The sequence below is a fragment of the Acanthopagrus latus genome, chromosome 14, assembly GCF_904848185.1.
Source record: "Acanthopagrus latus isolate v.2019 chromosome 14, fAcaLat1.1, whole genome shotgun sequence".
NCBI lineage: Eukaryota > Metazoa > Chordata > Actinopteri > Spariformes > Sparidae > Acanthopagrus > Acanthopagrus latus.
In genome coordinates, this window is record NC_051052.1 from 2,190,868 (window position 1) to 2,211,532 (window position 20,665).

Genomic DNA, 20,665 nt, shown 5'->3' on the forward strand with positions numbered 1-20,665 from the left:
CGGGAATCATCCCAGTCTGCCTGACAAAGAGGACTCAGTCTCCTCGATGGAGGCTGGTGTAATTGTCTATTTTAGATGTGCTTCCTGTTTCTATTTTTGTTTTCTCAAATGAGTTTGTCACTGATCTGAATGGGAAAACACCATGGTAACCAGAAAATATATATGAATGAGGACATGGTTTATTAACAATGTGGTTATTTATGCACAGACCAATCGTTTAAAGGTTAATTTATTAGGACTCCTAATAAATCTGACAGCCTACTAATCCAATACATTACACCAGTGGTCTGACTGCTTAAGTTATTTAAATCACATCATGATGTGGGTTCACTTGTGGGTTTTTTTTTTTTTTATAGCTGCTGGTGTACTGACTAACATCAACTAGCTCTCTCTCCATACATCTATGCTCCAATTCAAACAGACGTGACTGTACCGGTAAACTTTGCATCTGTGTAATCTCTAGTGTGGGCTACTATCTGACAGTCAAGTGTCAGAGGGAATGCGTTTTTTTCTCTTCAGCCGCATTATATCTGCCTCCAATTACACGACGGTCAAATTGTTCTCTGTGCATTTCTGAACAAACCTATGTGTGTCTCTTTCCCCATTATGTAGGCTAATGGGCACCATGCGTCTGCGCGCATCTGCGGCTGCAAGATTGAAGGACGTTGGAAAAGGTGGGCGTTCCGGGGACGCGCACGTGATGCTTGCTCTCCGTTATAGTGGAGCGGCTGGTAATAAGTAAATGACCTTATCGTGGCGGTGTAATGTCTCACCGGTGAGGGATTGGGGATTTGGAGATAATAAAGCTTGACTTCCCCCGTTCTCCCACCACTCAGTCGCTGATACACGCGGACACCGGCCTGAGCCCCGCACACTCCCTGCATGTTCCACAGCGTGCGGATGGACACCTGTAGCTGGGTATCATACAAAGTGGCCGCTCGGGTCCATGTGGAGCACGTTTCTTCCACCCTGAAGTTCAGTGCAGTGCGACGGGTGATGTCAGTTTGGTGAACTTTTTCTGTTCAGAGAGGATCTGTAGCTAGAATCCGCCGCTGGAGTTCAGGCTTCTGCTTAACTTGTTGTGAAAGGTGAGTGAGGTGGAAACAAGCTATCTCTTTTGGAATTTTTCATTTTGAAACAACAGTTGTGTCGTTTTTAAATGTTCTTAATCATTCAAACAAGGCCATAATTAAATCGTATTTCAGAGTGTACAACTTCGATATTATTATATAGTCTATACGGGAAAGTTAATGATAATCAGGTGTCATTTTCTGATGGTGATTTGGGCAGCGGAGTGATGGAAACGTCCCCCTCTTGGTAGCCTACAGTCTGCACGATGCCCTGGCGCACGTCAAAGCGCTGATTAGTGAAGCAGCGTGCAGCAGGAACCGCTGTGGAAGGTGGCTGGTAGGATTAGATGGTCGCAGCGCCGCGGAGGGGAAGCAGCTCTTTGTCGTCCTGTCATTCACTGCCTGCATCTCCCTGCTCATACAGCTCCGGTTGCCGTGTGACGCCCGACGGCAGCGAACAGCTCGCCCTAGCTCCTCCGTCTGTGTTTTGTTTGCCGGTGTTCCCCCCTTTTTTTTCCCAATCCTCTCTGGTCGCCGTGCTGGATTGTTCCCCCTCTAACAAAGCCTGATCCCAACCTGCTTGCAGACAGCTGCTCTCCGGACCAGGCGGCTCCGGGTTGCACGGTGGTGCTTCGGCTGCTTCAGCGGTTCAACAAATGCAGAAAAGGGAGAAAAGTTTCGGTAAGATGCTTACTTTGCGCTTCGGCATATACGAACGGCATGTTTCATGTGTGTTTAGTGTGCTCTGCAACGGCAAGTTACAGCATCTCTGCATCGAAAACGACGTGTCTACATTTGACTTAAGCTGCTCTGACCGGATCCATTGTCTCTCCAGTCGCTGAAAACGGTTCATGAAGAAATTTAAGTGATGTGCTCTGGTGTTGTGTTAGTGATTACACAGCCGGTATGTAGCCGACACGCTGTGCAACGGCTCCAGTGTCTGTTATGTGCTTGTGCATGGCAAATTGAGTCTCTGTGTTAAACCCGTTAGTGGCCTTTACCAGCACTCCGCTGCCATGGCAACATTAATTAAACTGATAGGGTGAAATGTCAGCGTCGTGTTACCGATCAGGAGGGACTCGAAAATTAGGCTTTTCCCCGCTCCATCGCTACATCATCCTCCACCCGCTCTGGGCTGGGATGATGATACATGTGCCCGGAGACGTGCAGCATGGGAAGCTCAGCGAGTGGGAATGAGGGGGTATACGAGCCAGCTCGCAAGCTAAACAGATAGGCTATCATTAGGGCTCCGAGCAGCTGTGATTTCCCTTCCGTTATGGAAAATGAAGCTTTTGTTCAGCACTCCTCCGGGCAATCGGAAGAGCGACGTGGGCAAATTCCTGCATTGCTTCTCTCCTTCTCCCCCGAGTTGATATAAGAGGAGTCGAAACTCTTCCGTCTTTTGGATTGGTAATGAGTAGCAGGGACTTTGTTGTGTTAACGAGGAGCACGGATCAGTGCCGCTGAACAGGCGCAGTGGAGAGCAGCCGGCCGAGCAGCCGTGCGCCCGGCGCTCCAAATCCAGCCAATTAACAAATCAACAGCCACAACGCACTGGAACAGATGAGCTGGGCTAAGCTCTCGCCGCACTGCAGCCAGTTTGATAGGCTGCTGTCTTTGCAAATATTTTCTACCAAAATAATAGTTTGGATTGACTGTTTGGCAGGCGAGGAAAAATGTCAATGTGTAGTGACAGAGTTAAATTAAATTAAGCCCATTGTAGTGCTACAACTTCAATAACGTTACAAAGGTTATGCTACGTAACTGTCAAGGGAGCCACTGGTTTATTTACGACACAAAATTACAGCTTGCAGAAAGTTAGAACCGTCCCAGTGAACATCAGGTAATAGTGTTGTGTGGTCTATGCAGCCTGTCCAACAAGAAATGTATTTACAAGTGCATCCACACACACATATAATAATGTGTACATTATATATAATATAATATGTGTTCAAGTTCGTTTGTAGTGAAATTAATGGTATATAGCTTCCAGACAGGAAACACAAAAATATAAATCTAACCTAAACTATGCATTTTCCTAATTGGAAATGGTACAGGATGAAAATTATTAATGCATATATATCAATGATTGAACGTATTAATGCAAACTATTACTATTATTACTACTATATTACACTAATGCCTACTGCTATGTGTAATTTAAATGGTAAAAATGAAGTTACTGCTGACCTTTCTCAAAACAGTGAAGCTAAAGCTGTACTTAGGACTATTTTGATATTGTTTGTGTGTGTGTGTGTGTGTGTGTGTGTGTGTGTGTGTGTGTGTGTGTGTGTGTGTGTGTATGTGTGTGTGTGTGTGTGTGAGAGAGAGAGAGAGAGAGAGAGAGAGAGAAAGAGAGAGAGAGAATAGGGGACAAAGGGTAGTGGGGTGGTGACTGTCCTCAGGGAATGGTAGTAGAATACTAATTCCAGCCTGGTGCTAGGCCACATTGTCCCCCCTCTCCTCTCACCCAGCGGGCCAACAAAGGCTCTCCACAGTCAGCTCAGGCCAAACAATACTGCTGCTGCAAAGCTCCTCATCTGTAGCCACGCCCCTTTAAACATAGAGGAGGTCAACATAAAAAAAAGTGCCCAGAAACAAATGTGAAACTGTGTCTTTGTGTCTGTGTGGGCTGCTTGTTGATGTCACAATACTTAAACAGTGCTGCTATTACTGTTTGTAGTGATCTTACTGGTTGGAGCCCAAACTGTAGACCAGCCTACATTCACTTCATCTGACTTTAAACTTAATTGTCACAACCGGTAAATTGCTGCCTACTGGGACCGTTAATACCCATTAATTCACAGCTGTTAAATCATCTGTGTTAAACATATTTGAATTATGCTTTAAATCATTATGTATAAATGTATTATGTTTTACATTTTTATTTGTTGGTATTATTTTCAATAGCAATACTTTGAATGTCAGTTTTTGTCTTTAATAACCCTACCATGTCAGTGTGTGTCATATTTCTGATAAGCTAGATCAATGCACGAGTCCTCTCAAAACTGTTCTCCACACATAGTGATAATATTTACATAATGGAATCAGAGTCTTAATTTAATACTGATGCCTTTATATCACTGGCATAAGCAAATGGGCTATTTCTGTACAGCTTTATAGTTATTCTTTATGCATCACACGGGGTCGGATTCTGTCTATAACAGGTTGGATAATTCATAAAATGAAAATTATTGTTTTATGTGAAGTGCTGAGAATGAATTGAGGAGTCTCACAGCCTGAGGAACAAAGCTGCTCTGTAGTCTGTTGGTATGGTACGCAAACAAAGTTTACTCTGCTGTCTACAGAATCAACAAAAAGTACACATTCTTTGTAGTAACTATTTTGTTTATTGTCTCGGATCTTCCCATAACTGTCTCACTTGCAACTCTGTTATATTTTTTGCAGCTCCTTGTTGGTCTGCAACAAACCTGACATTGCTCCTTTCTCCACTATGAGCAACCAACACGCTCAAAATCTGGAGCTGTGCATAATCTTGGCCCTTTATGAAACATGGTTTTAGAACCACAGTTTAGGATTTTAATCTGTGTACAGAAATACAATTTGAGTGAAAAAAAGATAATTTTATTTGAAAATGTTAGTTGCCTACTAAAATCTCTGTTTTTGACAATTAAACAACTAAAGAAAAGTTTGGAAAATTAAAATGTCTAGAAATTATACTTTAAATGGATAACATTACTTGCTTGATCATTTAGCTTTATCATGACTTACTGTGTTTTTGTTGTTTTTTTCATTCTGAGAATGTTGGTGGTCGATGAGTGTTTGAAGCCTCTTTCCATGCTTCCCTCAGGTATACAAATGCTCTCCGTTCAGCCGGACACCAAGCCAAAAGGCTGTGCCGGCTGCAACCGGAAGATCAAGGACCGTTACCTGCTAAAGGCCCTCGATAAGTACTGGCACGAGGACTGCCTCAAGTGTGCCTGCTGTGACTGCAGGTTGGGTGAGGTGGGCTCCACACTCTACACCAAAGCAAACCTTATTCTGTGCCGGAGAGACTACCTAAGGTAAGAAAGACAGCCAACATCTTAACCGCATCTGTGTGTCCTTCAACAAACAGTGTGTTCTATCCACATCACACAGTCTGTTCACAGTGTTTATGGAGTCAATTCACTGAAATTCACTTGACACACATTGGGAATTACGGCTGCGCTCTCCTTTTAGCTCCATTACGTTTACTATGATTCTAATGTGAGGTATTTGCGTTTGGCCTTTGACTTTGTTTTAAGGCTTTAACATTTGCCAAGACCAATTAAACAAACTTGACAAATAAATTATGTTATTGTATTTATTTAAAATGTTTTGATTAGTTTTATTTGTGAATACTGTTAGTTGATTTTTCATTATTGTTTTTGGTTCATTCAGAAAACATCAATACAACAGTCTTGAGAGTCTCATTTGACCCATTTCCATGATTGTGTTTTTGAACTGGTTCCATTTGTTAGCCTTGAAAATCTTGTGATTACCTTTGAATACATTGTAATGGAACCTTATTTTAAGGTTCAGTAGTGCTGTTTGAAACTGAAGTGACATGGGGTGTGTACAGTTGCAGTCATGATTTTAATTTTTTTTATACACGTAGAACTTCAGAATATTTCTTGAAAAGGCCTATTTTGAAATATGACAGCTAATTACAGAAATTGTATTCAATTAATCAGTCTCAATCTGTGAGACAGGCAATATTGATGAAGTACAACAACGACATTGTACAGATCTATGGAGCACATCAGCAACGTGAATTTTTCTTGAAAGAATAATTAATAACCAAATAAACAACCAATAGATGACATAGTCACCAATTTCAGTTAACAAAAGCATTAATGAAAATCTTAGCAGGCTCGTCCCTATTTCAGGAGAGTGTGATAGAACCAAACTGGATGTTCGATTGACTCCTTGCATTGTTCCAAAATGCAAGGAGTCATTACAATTAATACAGTTAAGTTAACTTGTTTCTCAGGCTCTATGGATATTAGGCATGTTGGATATTGGACTGATGAGAAAAGTTAATGTCACGATTATCCTTGACAAAAGAATTATTATCACAATATTATCCCATTAATCATCAGAGCAGGTTCACCACAGATTACTGTGATCAGATTGACTGGCTTACAAGGTATTTCACATACAGTATTTTGCTGCTTTTGCGTTTCTTTTTTATTTGGCGTTTGTATTTAAATATCAATACATTTTTGTTAGAAGTCAAATGTGACCCCATGTACACATGAAGTAACCCCAACTAAGTGTCCCCAACAGAAGGAACTCTGCTGCTTCAGCACTTTGTGATTTAAAGGAACCTTCTTCACACCATTTCTGAGAACTGAGTATGATTTGTAAAGCTTCATTTTACTTGCACTGAATTATATGTTTGCTGGAATAGAATTCACTTACCTGTTCATCAGTTGGACTGTAGGGTATCTCTTTCTTATGAAATATAAGTTAAAATATCAGGCATTACAGCTAGTTTACAGTTAGCAGCTATAGTATTGTCAGGTTTGCATTAAAGGAGTAGCCTATACACCGAATGGTAGTCTCACTGTTATAAATTAAATTATAAGATTATAACAGATCATGTTATGATTTTAAAAAGAGGTCTTATACATAACAGGTCAGTTGATCAAACAATTAATCAGTTGCTTCCAATAACATTGAACTAAACTAGTCCGTAATGTTTCCTAATGCTGTAAGCTGTTAACATCAGAACCTCTTTAATTAAAACAAATGTAATTCTCTATGTCAATAATGGGTGAGATTAATTCCAATATGAATCTTATCTGATTTCTACTGTCTTTTAAGAGGTGATAGGGTTGTACTGCTGGTATCAGGGCCTACTGAGAGACAAACAGCTGCTAGCTTAAATTAAGTTTACATAAGGAATTAATTTGTACTGACACAGGCAAGACATAAACTGATTTCTGTTTTAAATTAATTCAGGTAGAGAAAGGTTGGAGATGATTACAATTATCTTCACACTGGTATAAATATATTACATGTCCTATATATTTACAGCAACCACTGCAGTTCCAATAGTGATGATATGTAAAACACAAAGGCATGACAGACTTATGGCATTCTCTAAGGGTGCTGCTGCTGACACAAGATTATTACTCTGACACGGGATTATTGTTTTTCGAATGACTTCTTGCTTGTTTTAAATGACTGCATTTTTCACTGCCTGAACATACCCCAAAACCCACCAAATTTGGAATGTACGTCACACCTGCTGAAAAATTTAATAATTTATTGCTGTCCTGAATTACCACCACTAGGTGGCGTTGTAATCAAGGAAAGTGTGTTTTGGCTTGTCGCACATTCAAAAAACAGAGTTTCCCATACACTGACAAGACGGTGGCAGCCCGCCATGGTTCATGGTATATGATGGTATTTTTCTTTTCATGCATAATAGGTGTACACAGCATTTTCTACTGGTTGAGAGAGGAATTACTAGCCCCTTTTAGATAAAAAAGGTGGCACATTTGCTGCAAGGCAAAGGCTGCACTCTGCTGCCCTGTCTATCTAAAAGGGAGGTTTAATATTCCTTCTTTCCCAAAAAGCCGCCACTGGGGTAGGCATAAACATGTGATCTGACTTGAAGCACAAAGTTGGACGTGAACAGTGTTGTACAATATATGCATTGGAAGAAATGTGGTGACACTTGATAGATTTACTTAATTATAGACCTGTGGCCCGTATTCTTAACTCCTCTGTCAAACACAAGCTGATGTTAAACCCCCGCTATCAAAGGAAGCGTGCAGCAGAGCGCCACACGTTAGCTGACTCAAGCAACAGGCAGCTAACAGGAATCAGGTCGAATTTGTCTTCAAGCTAAGAGCTTTACATTGCACCCCATTGGAGTTTAGAACTGGGTTCCTAGTGGGGGGGCTTTTAATTTTGAAAGCAGCCACAATTAGTAGCTTGCCACTACAGCAACAAGCTGACAGCTACAGTGCTTGAAGAGACACTAACATCTCCTGGATCTCAACTGCTTTTCAGTTGCTCATCTTGACATCCGCAGATGAAGTCACTGCAATGTCTATCCCAGCCATCTTCACCGTAACGTAACACCAGAGCACTACTGTTTACCCTCACCACACCTCACAGTTGCACCATGCCTGTTTAGAAGCACAATTGAAAAGGGTCCGGTCTGAAACAGTGTCGCGCGGTGCTGCACAACGTTCCAAACGTTGTGTGATCAAATACACCGGTATGGCAGTATATTAGAAATTCATATCATAACGAAAATATACACCGGTATTTGGTTTAAATCGGTATACCGCCCAGCACTATGCTTCATGCCCTCGAAGGCTCCTCCATTCGTACACACACACACATGCACACACACCGTGACAGATGGTGGGTCTGCGTGCCGCTCCCGAACAGGTGTGAATTAGTGACAAAATGACAAAAATGTCTCCCATGACTGACTGTAACGGTGAGTTGAAGAGTATCAGAAACATCTAGTTTGTTATTGTATATTCACAAAAAATTTTGAAATCCGATTTCATGTAAAACCATTGGCTTAAATAAATCCAGCGTTACAGAAAGGAAATATACGTTGGATAGCACGTTGGATATTCAGCTTGATAATTAGCTAGAGGATTAAGATCGTCACTTAGATAACTCCTCACTCCAAGCCCATGCAGGGGAGTTCATAACGGCTGATTATAACCAGAGAAAAAAGATGAAATACCCAAAGTAGCCTATGACATAAGTATAAATATTACAGTATGATGACCCAAACTACCCCTCACGGCCACGCCCATTTCCGCCTCCATTTTTTTCCCCGCAAATTCACGAAATGTCGCAAATGTACTTTTTTGAACTCCCCCCAGGAGATTTCACCGATTTGCACCAAACTTTGCACACAGCATCTGTGGACTCTCCTGACAAAAAGTTATTAAAAGAATTTTGATATTCCAAAGAATACTCAAGTTATTAAATAACAATAATTTATATTTTCACATTGTCAGATCAATACAAAATTTGGTATTGTGGCCAATTCCCCTTCTGAGGATATCTGAAGAAACGGTTACCAACAGGACACCAGGTGGTGCTCTGGTGCCAGTTTAATTTAATATTTGGCACTGTGCCCACACCATAACACTTATGACAATGAAATTTACAGGGGTGGTAAAGACTCGTCCCTGGAATGGATTCACATCTCTCTTTAAGAGTCTGTAGCACAGTGCAGTCCTCTCATTATTTGTTCTTCATGTAGATTGCAGGGAGTTCTTCAGACTTAAGCGTACATTATTTAGTACCAGCAGGAGCAGGCCATCAAATTAGAAAGGAGCGGCTTCCTCGAAGGAAAGTGTTGCGTGAACAAGCCCCGACGCGCATGGACTGGAAGGGCCTGTTCATTGCTGTTTGCAGCTTTAATTTTATTTTATTTTTCCTGCCTACATATATCCTACATTATATGAACATTTTTTTTCAACTTATAGTGTTTGTAGTACGCAATCAGCAATAAAATATATGTAGAATTTAAATTACAGGACATCCAGACATTGTCTTAAAAAAAATCATTTTGGCTGTCAGCATTTTATGTTAGCTGACCATAATTAGGGCCCGAGCAGGTCTCGACCTGCGACCTAACAAAAAGTTATTAAAATTATTTTGATATTCCAAACAATACTCAAGTTATTGAATAACAACTTCCTGTACATTTTGCTCAAAACAGTGTTGGATATCTCCACATTGGTCTGTCCCAATGACATGAGACCCAGATGACTACTTCCCAATGAGCCACTAAAGCTCTGTGAAAAAAAATATGAACTTTTTTCTAAGTCCTCCTAGGCCATTTGACTGATTTGCAAGTAGCATCTGTGGACATGACTTATCAAAAGCTTTTACCCATATCAAACCTGATTGCGTGTGCTATAAAACCATCAACTCAGTATAACTTCCACTTACAATTTGCCATCTACTCCAAATTACTCAAATATATACAGGGTCTTGCCCTGAAGACATCTACGTGGCACACCCCGACGGCAGCATGCCCCGACGTGCATGGACTGCGAGGGCCCGTTCATAGCTGCTTGCAGCTTTAATTGAATTTATGTTCCTGTTAATGCTTTGTTAAAATGTCAGAACATGTGGCAAAGTGCATTTTTATATAAGTAACAGCTACTTTTAGGACATTATTGACATAAATATATATAGAACACTATAATTAGGGGAGTGAACCTTCCACATAAAGACTAAATGTACTGTAAGTCAGACAGTGGATATGTGTGCCCTGTGTGCCTCCTGCAGGCCCTGGTACACATCATTTTGCTTCAGCATCAGTTATGAGATAGCCACTTTTAGATGGTATACTTTGGGGAGGCTTTGGAGAGAAGCTATTGTACCAGATAATACACAATCAAAAGGTGAGTTAAAAATCAGGTGTTGGTAGAACATCATATGAGACATTAATATTATTTTTAAGTAAAATCCACTGATCAGCTACAAACTTGAACACACACGTAGTCCCTTTTGTGACTATAAAACAACTCTGACCCATCAAGGCATGGACAATAGACTTCTGGGGTGGGCTGTGGTGTCTGGCACTGGGATATTGGCAGCAGGTGTTTTGAGACTTGGAAGTTACTGGGTGTGGCCTCTCTGGCTTTGGGGTTAATTCAGTGCTTCCTATGGATGCTTGATCGGACTGAGTTCTAGAGAGTTTGGAGGACAGGTCGATGCCTTGGCCTCTTTATTGTTTTAGTCATTCCATTCCTAAGTAGTTTTTTTGATGTGGGAGGGCACACTGGAGGAGGCCAGGCCAAAGTGGAGTGCCCTTTTCATGAATGAGTGCACACAATGTGTAACAATGTTTCAGTGTATGGTACATCTCAGAATATCATCCTCATGAGGACTCGGGAAGGTTTTCAGGAGAACAATTGATTACAATGAGATAATCAGTTTTATTCTCATTACCCATCAGTGGTTTTAATGTTTTAGCTGATCAATGTATGTGTACCTACCTGATGCCCCCAATGTGATTATGTGAGAGGTAACATTTAAAATGCTTTGGAATTAAGTATATAGCCCAAACCAAATTAGTTGGAAAGTTGTGGTGATGATGTGCCACTGCTACAGTTAGTCTCTTTATGACACACGAGTGGATTAGTGAATGGATCTACCAGACACCAACCCTTTGGCCCAAGCAGTCAGGAGGCCCCTAAGCAGAGCCTTTTAAAAACATCATGTTGTTCAATAGTCAGTGGGTAAGGTCAAAAGTAAAGATGACCGATCATGTCCTTTAATAATATCATCTCATTCGAGTGCAAACTGATGGTTATTTTTACTTAATATATTATTAAATTATTATTTTTTTTTATTTAATATATTCTACTCTGGGCTGCACAGTGGCCCAGTGGTTAGCACTGCCGCCTCACAGCTAGAAGATCGCCGGTTCGCGTCCCGGTTGGGACGCCTGGGATCTTTCTGTGTGGAGTTTGCATGTTCTCCCTGTGCAGCGTGGGTTTTCACCGGGTACTCCGGCTTCCTCCCACGGTCCAAAAACATGCTGAGGTTAATTGATTATTCTAAATTGTCCGTAGGTGTGAATGAGAGTGTGCCTGGTTGTTTGTCTCTATGTGTAGCCCTGTGATAGACTGGCGACCTGTCCAGGGTGTCCCCTGCCTTCGCCCTAAGTCAGCTGGGATAGGCTCCAGCCCCCCCGCGACCCTGCAGAGGATTAAGCGGTGTACAGATAATGGATGGATGGATATTCTACTCCATAAAGGCAGTGGAACAGTGCATAGCTTGGTAGCCAAATAAGCCTTTGCTAAAATGAGTAAAGCATGTCAAATAGTTGACTGCAGAGTAACTCGCTTCAAGACTTCCTGTAGCAGGATAGGATAATGTTTTGCATAGAGTCCTAATGCACACCACAGCTGACATGGGGCGCCAGGGTTTGAATAGTGTAATAGGTGTTTACTGACACTGAACACTGCAAAAAAACATTAAAGTAAATAATTTAAGTTTGCAGCATAGTGACATGTAAAGTGTGAACTCATCTTCTATCTTGCAGAAACATTGCCCTGTTTAATAACATTTAATAAAATCTAGAGTAGAAAAGTATACTTTATATTTTTGAGATTGACTAATGCATTGTTGAAAGGATATTTTTCATGAGATTTGTTGACAATAGATTAGATTAGATTAGATTAGAGGGTTTATCGTCAGTATACAATGTACTACAAAATTAAAAGGGCTCCACATTAAGGTGCACAAGAAACAGGTGTCCACACACTAAAACAAGTGCAAGGACCCCTGAAAGAGCTTTAGAACAAAAACTGGAAATGCTATCAATGTATCAGTTGGTGTGGACATTGTTTGTACAACACTAATGCATACAGTAGCAGTGAGGCCAGGCATATATTTCTGTACAGGCATGCAGGGCAAGGGGTAGACCAATTCCAAAATGTTATTCTTTCATCTTCGAAGTTCAAGGTGACTGAATTGATTTGACGCTCACTATCATGCGAGTGGCCTGCCCACGAATGTGCCCTGACATCTCCTCAATGCTAGCTAATGAATGGCAAATATAGCAAACCGCAGCACTCCACATCTGATCTGCAGAACAACAAAGAAAGCCAGGCTCCTTCACTGAGGCAATCAATGGCTGCAACATCACAAAGCAATGCAATTTTACACACACACACAACTGGAATACACACTACCTTACACAAAAAGCAACCTCAAATATATTATTTCTACTTATGTTTATCTCAGCCTGTCAGCCCAGGTTAGAGACAGGAGAGGAAAAATAAGGATGACTTTACATTTAGTCCATTTTCCGTTGGCTTTAAAAGTAAATTATTTGTGCCCTCATTATACACCTCCACCCCTTCCTCCAAGTCAATCCTTTTCTTCTTAGCAGGGTGGCATGTTATTAGACCTGACACAAACAGGGTTAATAGAATTCTTCAGGGGTCTACAACCATGAGCGATATGATACTACCAGGAGAGAAATAATAAACCTATTTCACTATACGCAAAAAACTGAGTAAAGAAATATGAGGAGTAAAACTTAAAGATTCAGCAGGCTCTGTGTGTCCAAACATGTTGTACAGAGAGGAATTTGTGTGTATGTGTAACCAAGCCATCCCTTCATAAACCTGTGACTGCAAACACAATTATAGGTATTATCTCCTACAGCTTGATTTGTGCTTTGCTCTCTCAGAATATGGAGAAATGCAGCAAGAACATTTTATCAACAAATGATCCCTTTGAAACCAACGCCTCTATTGATGATAGTGGTAATAGCGTGACGCCACTGTTTATGCTGCTGTGTGATTTTCACAGTACAGAACGATAATGTTTGAAAGCCCAGAGGAGGGAGGGTAGCAGACAGACTGACACATGTTAAAAAAAAAAAAAAAAAAAACTGACAAAATGAAGACTGCAGCAGAGCGACCTGCTTACCTGCTACCACACACACACAACACGAGGACTGGCTCCAAGGCCTGGTGCAGGCATGAAAATGCTGTTGAGCAACAGTTAATGAAAAACTGTAAATTCCAGGCATCCATTTAAAGACAGCACCATGAGAATATTTATTTATTTATCTATTCATTATTTTTTATTAATCCAAACTTCAATTTTCCTCTACAACGGTTTAACTAAGATTGTAAATGCAAGCAAACTCACAGAGCCGTCAACATGGCTAGATTTATTAACGTTTGCTAAAGCTGGCTATCTTTGAGAGATAACCAACATATAGAGCACGGATCAGCGTAATGACACATTTTTTTCGTCTTTCAGAATTTTTGTACCTCACAGTAACCTTGTACAACCATGTATGTAAATGTAAATCATAAATGTATCTTTTTTCAACTCACATCATACTTATGACACATTGTCAGTTTGTGTGTATCAGACGTGACTGCGACATCAAGTCAAACATTATCTCCTGGGACCAATATGGAGTAAAGAGAAAAGGCTCTGGCTGTCTGAAGCTCATCTGTTTCTTTCAGAAATCTCATAGAGTTACATTCTTTCTTATGACTATGTGTCATATCATTTAATTTAAAAAAAAAACTGTTCAGGGTGTGATTACTCAAAAATAAGCAAAATATAGCCTTCTTAGCTTGGAGACCTACAATCCAATGAAGTGTTTAAGGCCATGATCCAAGCTATAAATTCTTCACCCTTTTAAGACTCACTCTACCGATTCATAGGTCAATCCTGGCTCTCTCTGAATGTAGCCACTGTATGGGCAAAATTAGCTTTACTTACAATGATGTATGATGACACCCAGTGATGATTGGTCATGGAAAATGTTCATAACAATCACAATAGTGGTAGAGAAAACAGTATAAGAGTAGTCAGTGTCAGACTGAAATACTGGAGTGGTAATTAAATGGTGCAGCTATAGTTCTATCCAAATAACACACAGACACATTGAACAGACTTGACTCCCAGCTAGTTAGTCCTATTTAACGCATCAATGGATGGAGTTAAACAAAGAGCTCATAGCCTGTGATTCGGCCACTGCATAACATCCAGCTCACTTGGAAAAACTGTGCTCCTAGGAGATTTGCAGTGAGCTGGGTGTAGTTTGTCATCAGTTCTCTCCTTTCTGATTCTCTGCAGGCTGAAAGATTCAGGCCAGCTCCTCTTTCTCTAATGACTAGTGCAGGTGTTCAGCTGTTCTCCCAACTAACACCGAAGGGCACAAGGACGTCCTCAGTCAGGATTCTGGTCAATAACACCAGAGCTTACTTTTCTTAGCCTGCTCTAGTGGAGAGTCTGTTTCAGGAGTAAATCCACAATAGTGTTGTATCTTTTACTCAGTACATCACATTACTCCTGAAGATTTTCAAAGCATGCAGTGGTGTTCCTTTTTGATTTTTGACAATGAGTTAACTAGTGTTTTGTGAGAGTTTTTCCTGTTACACTCAATTACACTCCAAAAGGCATAATGTGTTGATATGTAAACTGCGTGTCAGCAAGATTTATTTTGAAAATCTAACCAGATGTTGCATTTTACAGATGATTACTTGACCATGTAGCCCCTAACATGCAAAACTGACTCTACCTGTAGGTGGAAAATCATAGTTTGAACCTTCAGGCCACTGACCATTTAATGAGTTGGGACTGAGAACATGCCATAGCAAGGGATTTCTCAGAAGCAAAACAGAGGAAATTAAATTTTAACCTATTGTTTTTTGAATGATCAAAGAAACTGTTGTGTTTCTGGATGAGAAAGCGTTAGAATGTCATTAAAATAAAGCCTTTACTGTGGAACTGATAGTAAAAAAAAATACATCCAGGCTGTGGGTCCTAATCTCAGTAGGACTGATGCTCATTGTTTTATAGTGCCATAATAACATTAGAGTGAATGGACTGCCATTGCAGCAGTTGATTGTCTAATAATTGCCATAGATGGATTGATACTGGAGTTACTTGAAAGCTGGGCACCATACAAATGATAAACAGTACTTTATTCCTCTGTATTACATTAATAAAGAAATTATGAGGAAGCTACAATGAAATGGCACTAGTTTCATGAATACTGCTCTGTAAATGAAGGGGAACTGATTATGCTGCTGTAAGGGGTTGAGGGACCCGTTCAGCCTGATATGTTGCCTTCACTGCACTTTTCAACTTCAGCAACTGTGTAAATATCAAAGATAGAATTTCAGTCATTCTCTCCAATGACAGCACCTGCACTGTAACATGTTTTCTGTAAAAGAATTGGGAGGGTTTTGGTTTTTGGAGGATGCAGTATCTACACTAAAACGTTACAGAGCCTGCTGTCCCAGTGCATGCCATCATCACTACGTACTCTGTACTTCTGCCTTGCAACGTTTTTGTTTTTCTTTGCCGTGACAGCAGTGGAACAGGACAGTGCAGTTTAAAGTCAATGCAGTCACTTACTGATGGACCAACAGGCATTGGCTCATCCATTCTGTTGATGAATCTAAGTGCTTATCTCATGTATTTAAGTTAGCATCATTAATACAGATGTTGATGTTAAATGGCATAAATTTATCTAACAGTTGAGTTTCAAACTGCTTTTCTGAGGTCGTCTTCTCAAACTCAAAGATTCCTCATAGGACAAAACGATTGTTGGAGGCTTAAAAAAGAAGTAGCATTCAATTTTTTTTGGAGTCCCTTGAGCACTTGTGAGGAGAATTTGCTTGGAATGCATTGGTTCATTCAGATCCAGGATTGAATCCTTTCTCTGCTGCTTGTTATTACAATAGAGCACTCAGCATGCACAAAGAGCCTCTCCTGCTCAAGCTTTTAATGGGACTTATAGGTGGAGAATGCAGCACTCAGTCTGTCAGCCTTGCCACTTTACCATCTTATTTCTTTATCTTTCTCAAACACACACACACTTCTCCATCTCCCTCTTAAATCTCAGCCCTCTTGCCCTTCTTTGATGCTGCTAATCAGGCTCTCCATCACTTTGGAGGGGACACAGATGATTACCTGATTCTAATTACATATGAAGAGGAAACTTTGTTTGATGTCTTTTCTGTGTTTCTCCCTCTGGCTATCACTATAGCCCCCTCCACACCCCTTTACCCCCAACTTGTGCCTACACGCGCACACACACACACACACACACACACACACACACACACACACACACACACACACACACACACACACACGCACACACGCACGCACGCACACACGCACGTCTCCTTAAACCATCTTCGCCCCTCTCCCCTGGAGACTCCTCTTTTTGAGGTGAGACATACATGCTGCAGTGAGGAGGCCTCAGCGCTACAAGGTGAACTATTCCCTGGCATGTGTTATTATTAATAACTGCCAGAGAGAGGGGTCACCCAAGACAACTCCTTGAAAAGAACCCCAGGCAAGGCAAGTAGGCCGCAGCTGGGTGTGTTGTAAAACAATACCCCCCTTCCCCCTGAGGAGATGCACTGCTTAAAACAAGAATAATGCATGGGGAGAAAGGGGAGAGCCACACAGCCACATTTTTTGCCCGTGAAAAATTAAGATGTCACCACCTGGCGCTTTTAAATATACCTTACCACTGAGTTGAAGGTATTAGAATATGAATAGGTCGGCGCAATAACTTTCAGCACCCTTTCCCTCTGTCTCTTTCTCAGCAATCCTGCTTTGTTTATAAACTTTTGATGTCAGTGTTGAATACCACTATTTGCACAGCCACCAGGAGAAAATAAATGAAAATGGGAGAAATGCTAATCGTCAAATTATGGAGGCATCTTTAGTTCAATTCTAGTGGAATTCATGGGCTTTTTATTGCTATTTTAGCTGTGCCGCACAACAGTGAAGTTTCAGTGAAAATACTGTGGCTGTGATTAATGTTTGAAAGTATGGTATTATAACACAGATCCAAATCAAGATCACACCTAAATCAAGATCTAGTGGGTAACCATAACCCTAACCCTATGTTTTCATTGAAGGTAGTCTTTATCTAGCTGCTATACAGCAAGACACAGGGATAGAAACTTGCAACTAATGCCAATATGCAGCTGAGATAATGGGGATTCAGAGCAGTAACAACAACTTTAACATATCTTTCATAGTATATCCAAGCAGATATGACAGATTTTGGTGTGGATCCAGATCTTGGGGGAGAGTAACTAGATTAGGCTTAGCAGCAGAATATTTTACAAACGTTTTAAAACTTACACCCAATGAGATCTGCTTAAATTATAGTTGTTAGTACAGCGTATAGTGTAAAGTTGATGTCATACGTGTCATGGGTTTAAAGGGATAGTTCAGGTTTTTTGAAGTGGGGTCGTATAATGTACATACCTGTATTCGATCTGTTCCATACCATAATCACCGATCAGCACAGCGTCAGTTTGGAGAAGTAGAGAGCCGCTCCAGCCCAGATGCTCAGCTTTGTACTGCAGTGAACGGGGTCCAGAGAAATAGCGAAATAAAACACCTAAATAAGGCTCACCTTAAAAAATCTTTAACAGTTCAAGTATACATTGTAAAGGGAAAATTCACACCGCTTCACATCGCCGTCAGACTGGCCCTTCTTTTTGCACTACATTTTCTCAACCATAGAACCTCTGTTTCCCTACGCAGTTGCGCTAATGCAGAGGGATACGGAGAGTTAAGTTTTGTTTTTATTGAAAGTAAACTTCTCGCCCAGCAACTGGGCCTGGCACTGTATTCCGCCGCTCGCAGATCAGCTGTTGCCCAGTGTGCTAATGCGTAGTAATGCTTAATACAGCTAACTGGATGCAGGAGAAAAAAATATTGCAGTCTGTCACTATTCATCACAGGCAATACTGAATCAATGGAAATAATCAAACTTGGCAAAAACGTATTGAATACAGCATATCCTTTATTAGGTGACGGTCTCAGAACTCAGTGCAGATGTTGAGTATGGTATTTAAATATATTGTGTAAGAATTTTACTGTTTTAGAGCTCTACAGTGTGCATTTTTTTACAAAGAAAGTTAATAGCCAATAGTGGTTTCCGTTATCTCTGACTGGGGTTTTAAGATTTGTCAAGCCAGCTCATGCAAAGAAAGTCTGGCTCTGTTGAACCAGTTTCATAGTACAGGGCTCTTCTAGCCCTCTAGATGACTATAGACAGCTACATGCTGAGAGAGGGTCCTACTTTGGCAATTTTTTTTGTATGTTATTAAGCTTGTATCAATTTGTATCAATACCTGCAGGTAATTCACATTGAAAGCTTTCTGAAGGAGGACATTTTGCAACACAGTTGCTAGAATAAATGTTGTTTAGGCTTATAGGCTGGCGACACTGGATGCGTGACTAGCACGCGTGCGTGGCATAATGTCTTGCTTTTAATTTGATGTCCGTGATACCAGGTTACAGCAGCCACACTGGCTGTGTGAGTCGCGCTTCTCACTCGTGTGTGAAGCAAGGTTGCAGCAGCACATCATCTACAGTTACGGATTCTCAGCTACTGTGATATGCTTGTATTTCTTAGCAAAAACAGACCTGAAAATGGCCATCGCCATTTTACCAGTGTTTTACTACATTTTTAATGTTCTTGGAGCAGGTTAAGGGCTGTTTTTCCCTTTGCACTCTCTTTTTCTTTCTCACCCTCTCTTTGCTCCTCCCGCTTTCATGCTCTTTAAACAGGGGTAAGGGAAATCACGTCATCATATTTCTTGATAACTATCAAGGGCAAACTCCATATAAACAGCTGTGCTGTAGCAGCATCACCACCTGTGTGGACACACACTTGTGAGTGAAATACAGGAGCTCAGCAACGCAGCCGTCTGTGTGGCCAGCCTTTTAGGCAAAGGGTTGGCTACCGAATTTGCTGCTTACAAGGGTACTGATTGAATTATGATGGTATTACAGAGTACCAATTAACATGAAATCAATCACTGCTGAACTTTGGGACCTATGATTTTTACAGTATCAAACAGATTGAGACGTCTTCCTGACAAAACTCAGCCACTAGTTACTACTAAAATTCTTTAACAACACACTGTTTACTTTACTAAAACAGTATGTGTTTTTGATGTCTGGAGCCTTGGTATGAAACCAACAATATTTGATATGGATGCTACCTATGAGGAGATATTACATTATGCATTGATTTTACACTTAACCTATTAGCTTGATGCTAGCATGTAATGGGAATTCCTAATAATGCCCTAACAGAGGGCATATATTATATTCCATTTTAATTCACGTGCGTCCCATAAATCGACGTGTGCGTATATTTGCAGTCATATACAGTATTTATTATGTTCTGTAAGCAAACCAGTAACTGCTGACCTCGCATTTTTAACTCAGACTGCTACTGTGTTACTTCAAGCCTGAGCATCTACGGCAAGCTCACAGGTTCAAAACTCAAATTCAAAATGTGTTTAAAATGCCAGAGGGCAGCACGACTACAGTATATATCTTGATGTTTTCTGTTATATTCATTCTTGTAGCGTTCAGTGGGTGAGCATGGACAGTGAAAATGTAGCAGTTTACTTCATAAAGTATTTATTTTATTCATTATATTGTAAATGTGATTTGATGTGCATTGTTATCGGATATATGATTCATCAGAAATTGGCTCTGGAACTGTATGTATGTATTTCACTTTATCCTGTGGTTCCCATGGGTAGAACTGAAAATATACTTTTACTTTTAAACAGAGAATTATAGTGAATGATGGAAAAAAACAGCCTTACATAGGCACAAAAACAATTAGGGTTAGGGTTAGGGTTAAGTATTTTTGCTTAGGTATTTTTGCTACCTGTTTTGGTTACCACAAGCACGGCTGCAGATGGCCCAATTTTCTGTAAAAAAAAAACAAACAAAAAAGTGAATTTGGGAATTGTCCCAAAGGTGTGACTGTGGTATGACATGATGATTATGACACATACAATTTAGTGAATGCCAATACCGAGTCCTGATCCGAAACTTAGCCTTAAGTAATATTTTCCTGCATAATACAGCTACATTAAGAAAAAAAGTACCTGCATCCAAGCTGTTCCTTAATATTTTTTTTATTTTGTTGAAACAAAGTATTTGCTTTCATATGGCTCTTTCTTACTCTGCATATATGCTATTGCAACATTGTTCTATCACCTTCCTTGCATTACCAGGTGAGTCTGTGATGCTGCACTGTGACAGCAGACCCTCGAGTA

General features: G+C 40.5%; 1 protein-coding gene across 7 annotated transcripts in view; it reads left to right on the forward strand.

The window, feature by feature from the left end:
* The first annotated feature begins 296 nt into the window (after positions 1-296).
* The window catches only part of lmo3 (LIM domain only 3), an 81,425-nt gene continuing 61,056 nt past the window's right edge, over positions 297-20,665 (forward strand). The window contains exons 1-2 of one of the 7 annotated variants that reach the window (XM_037122547.1): positions 297-1,088; positions 4,882-5,095. In XM_037122547.1, coding sequence (XP_036978442.1) covers positions 4,890-5,095 — 206 coding nt within the window. In that variant the 5' untranslated portion in view covers positions 297-1,088; positions 4,882-4,889. The other 6 variants (XM_037122546.1, XM_037122550.1, XR_005079081.1 and 3 more) reach the window with 6 other exon arrangements.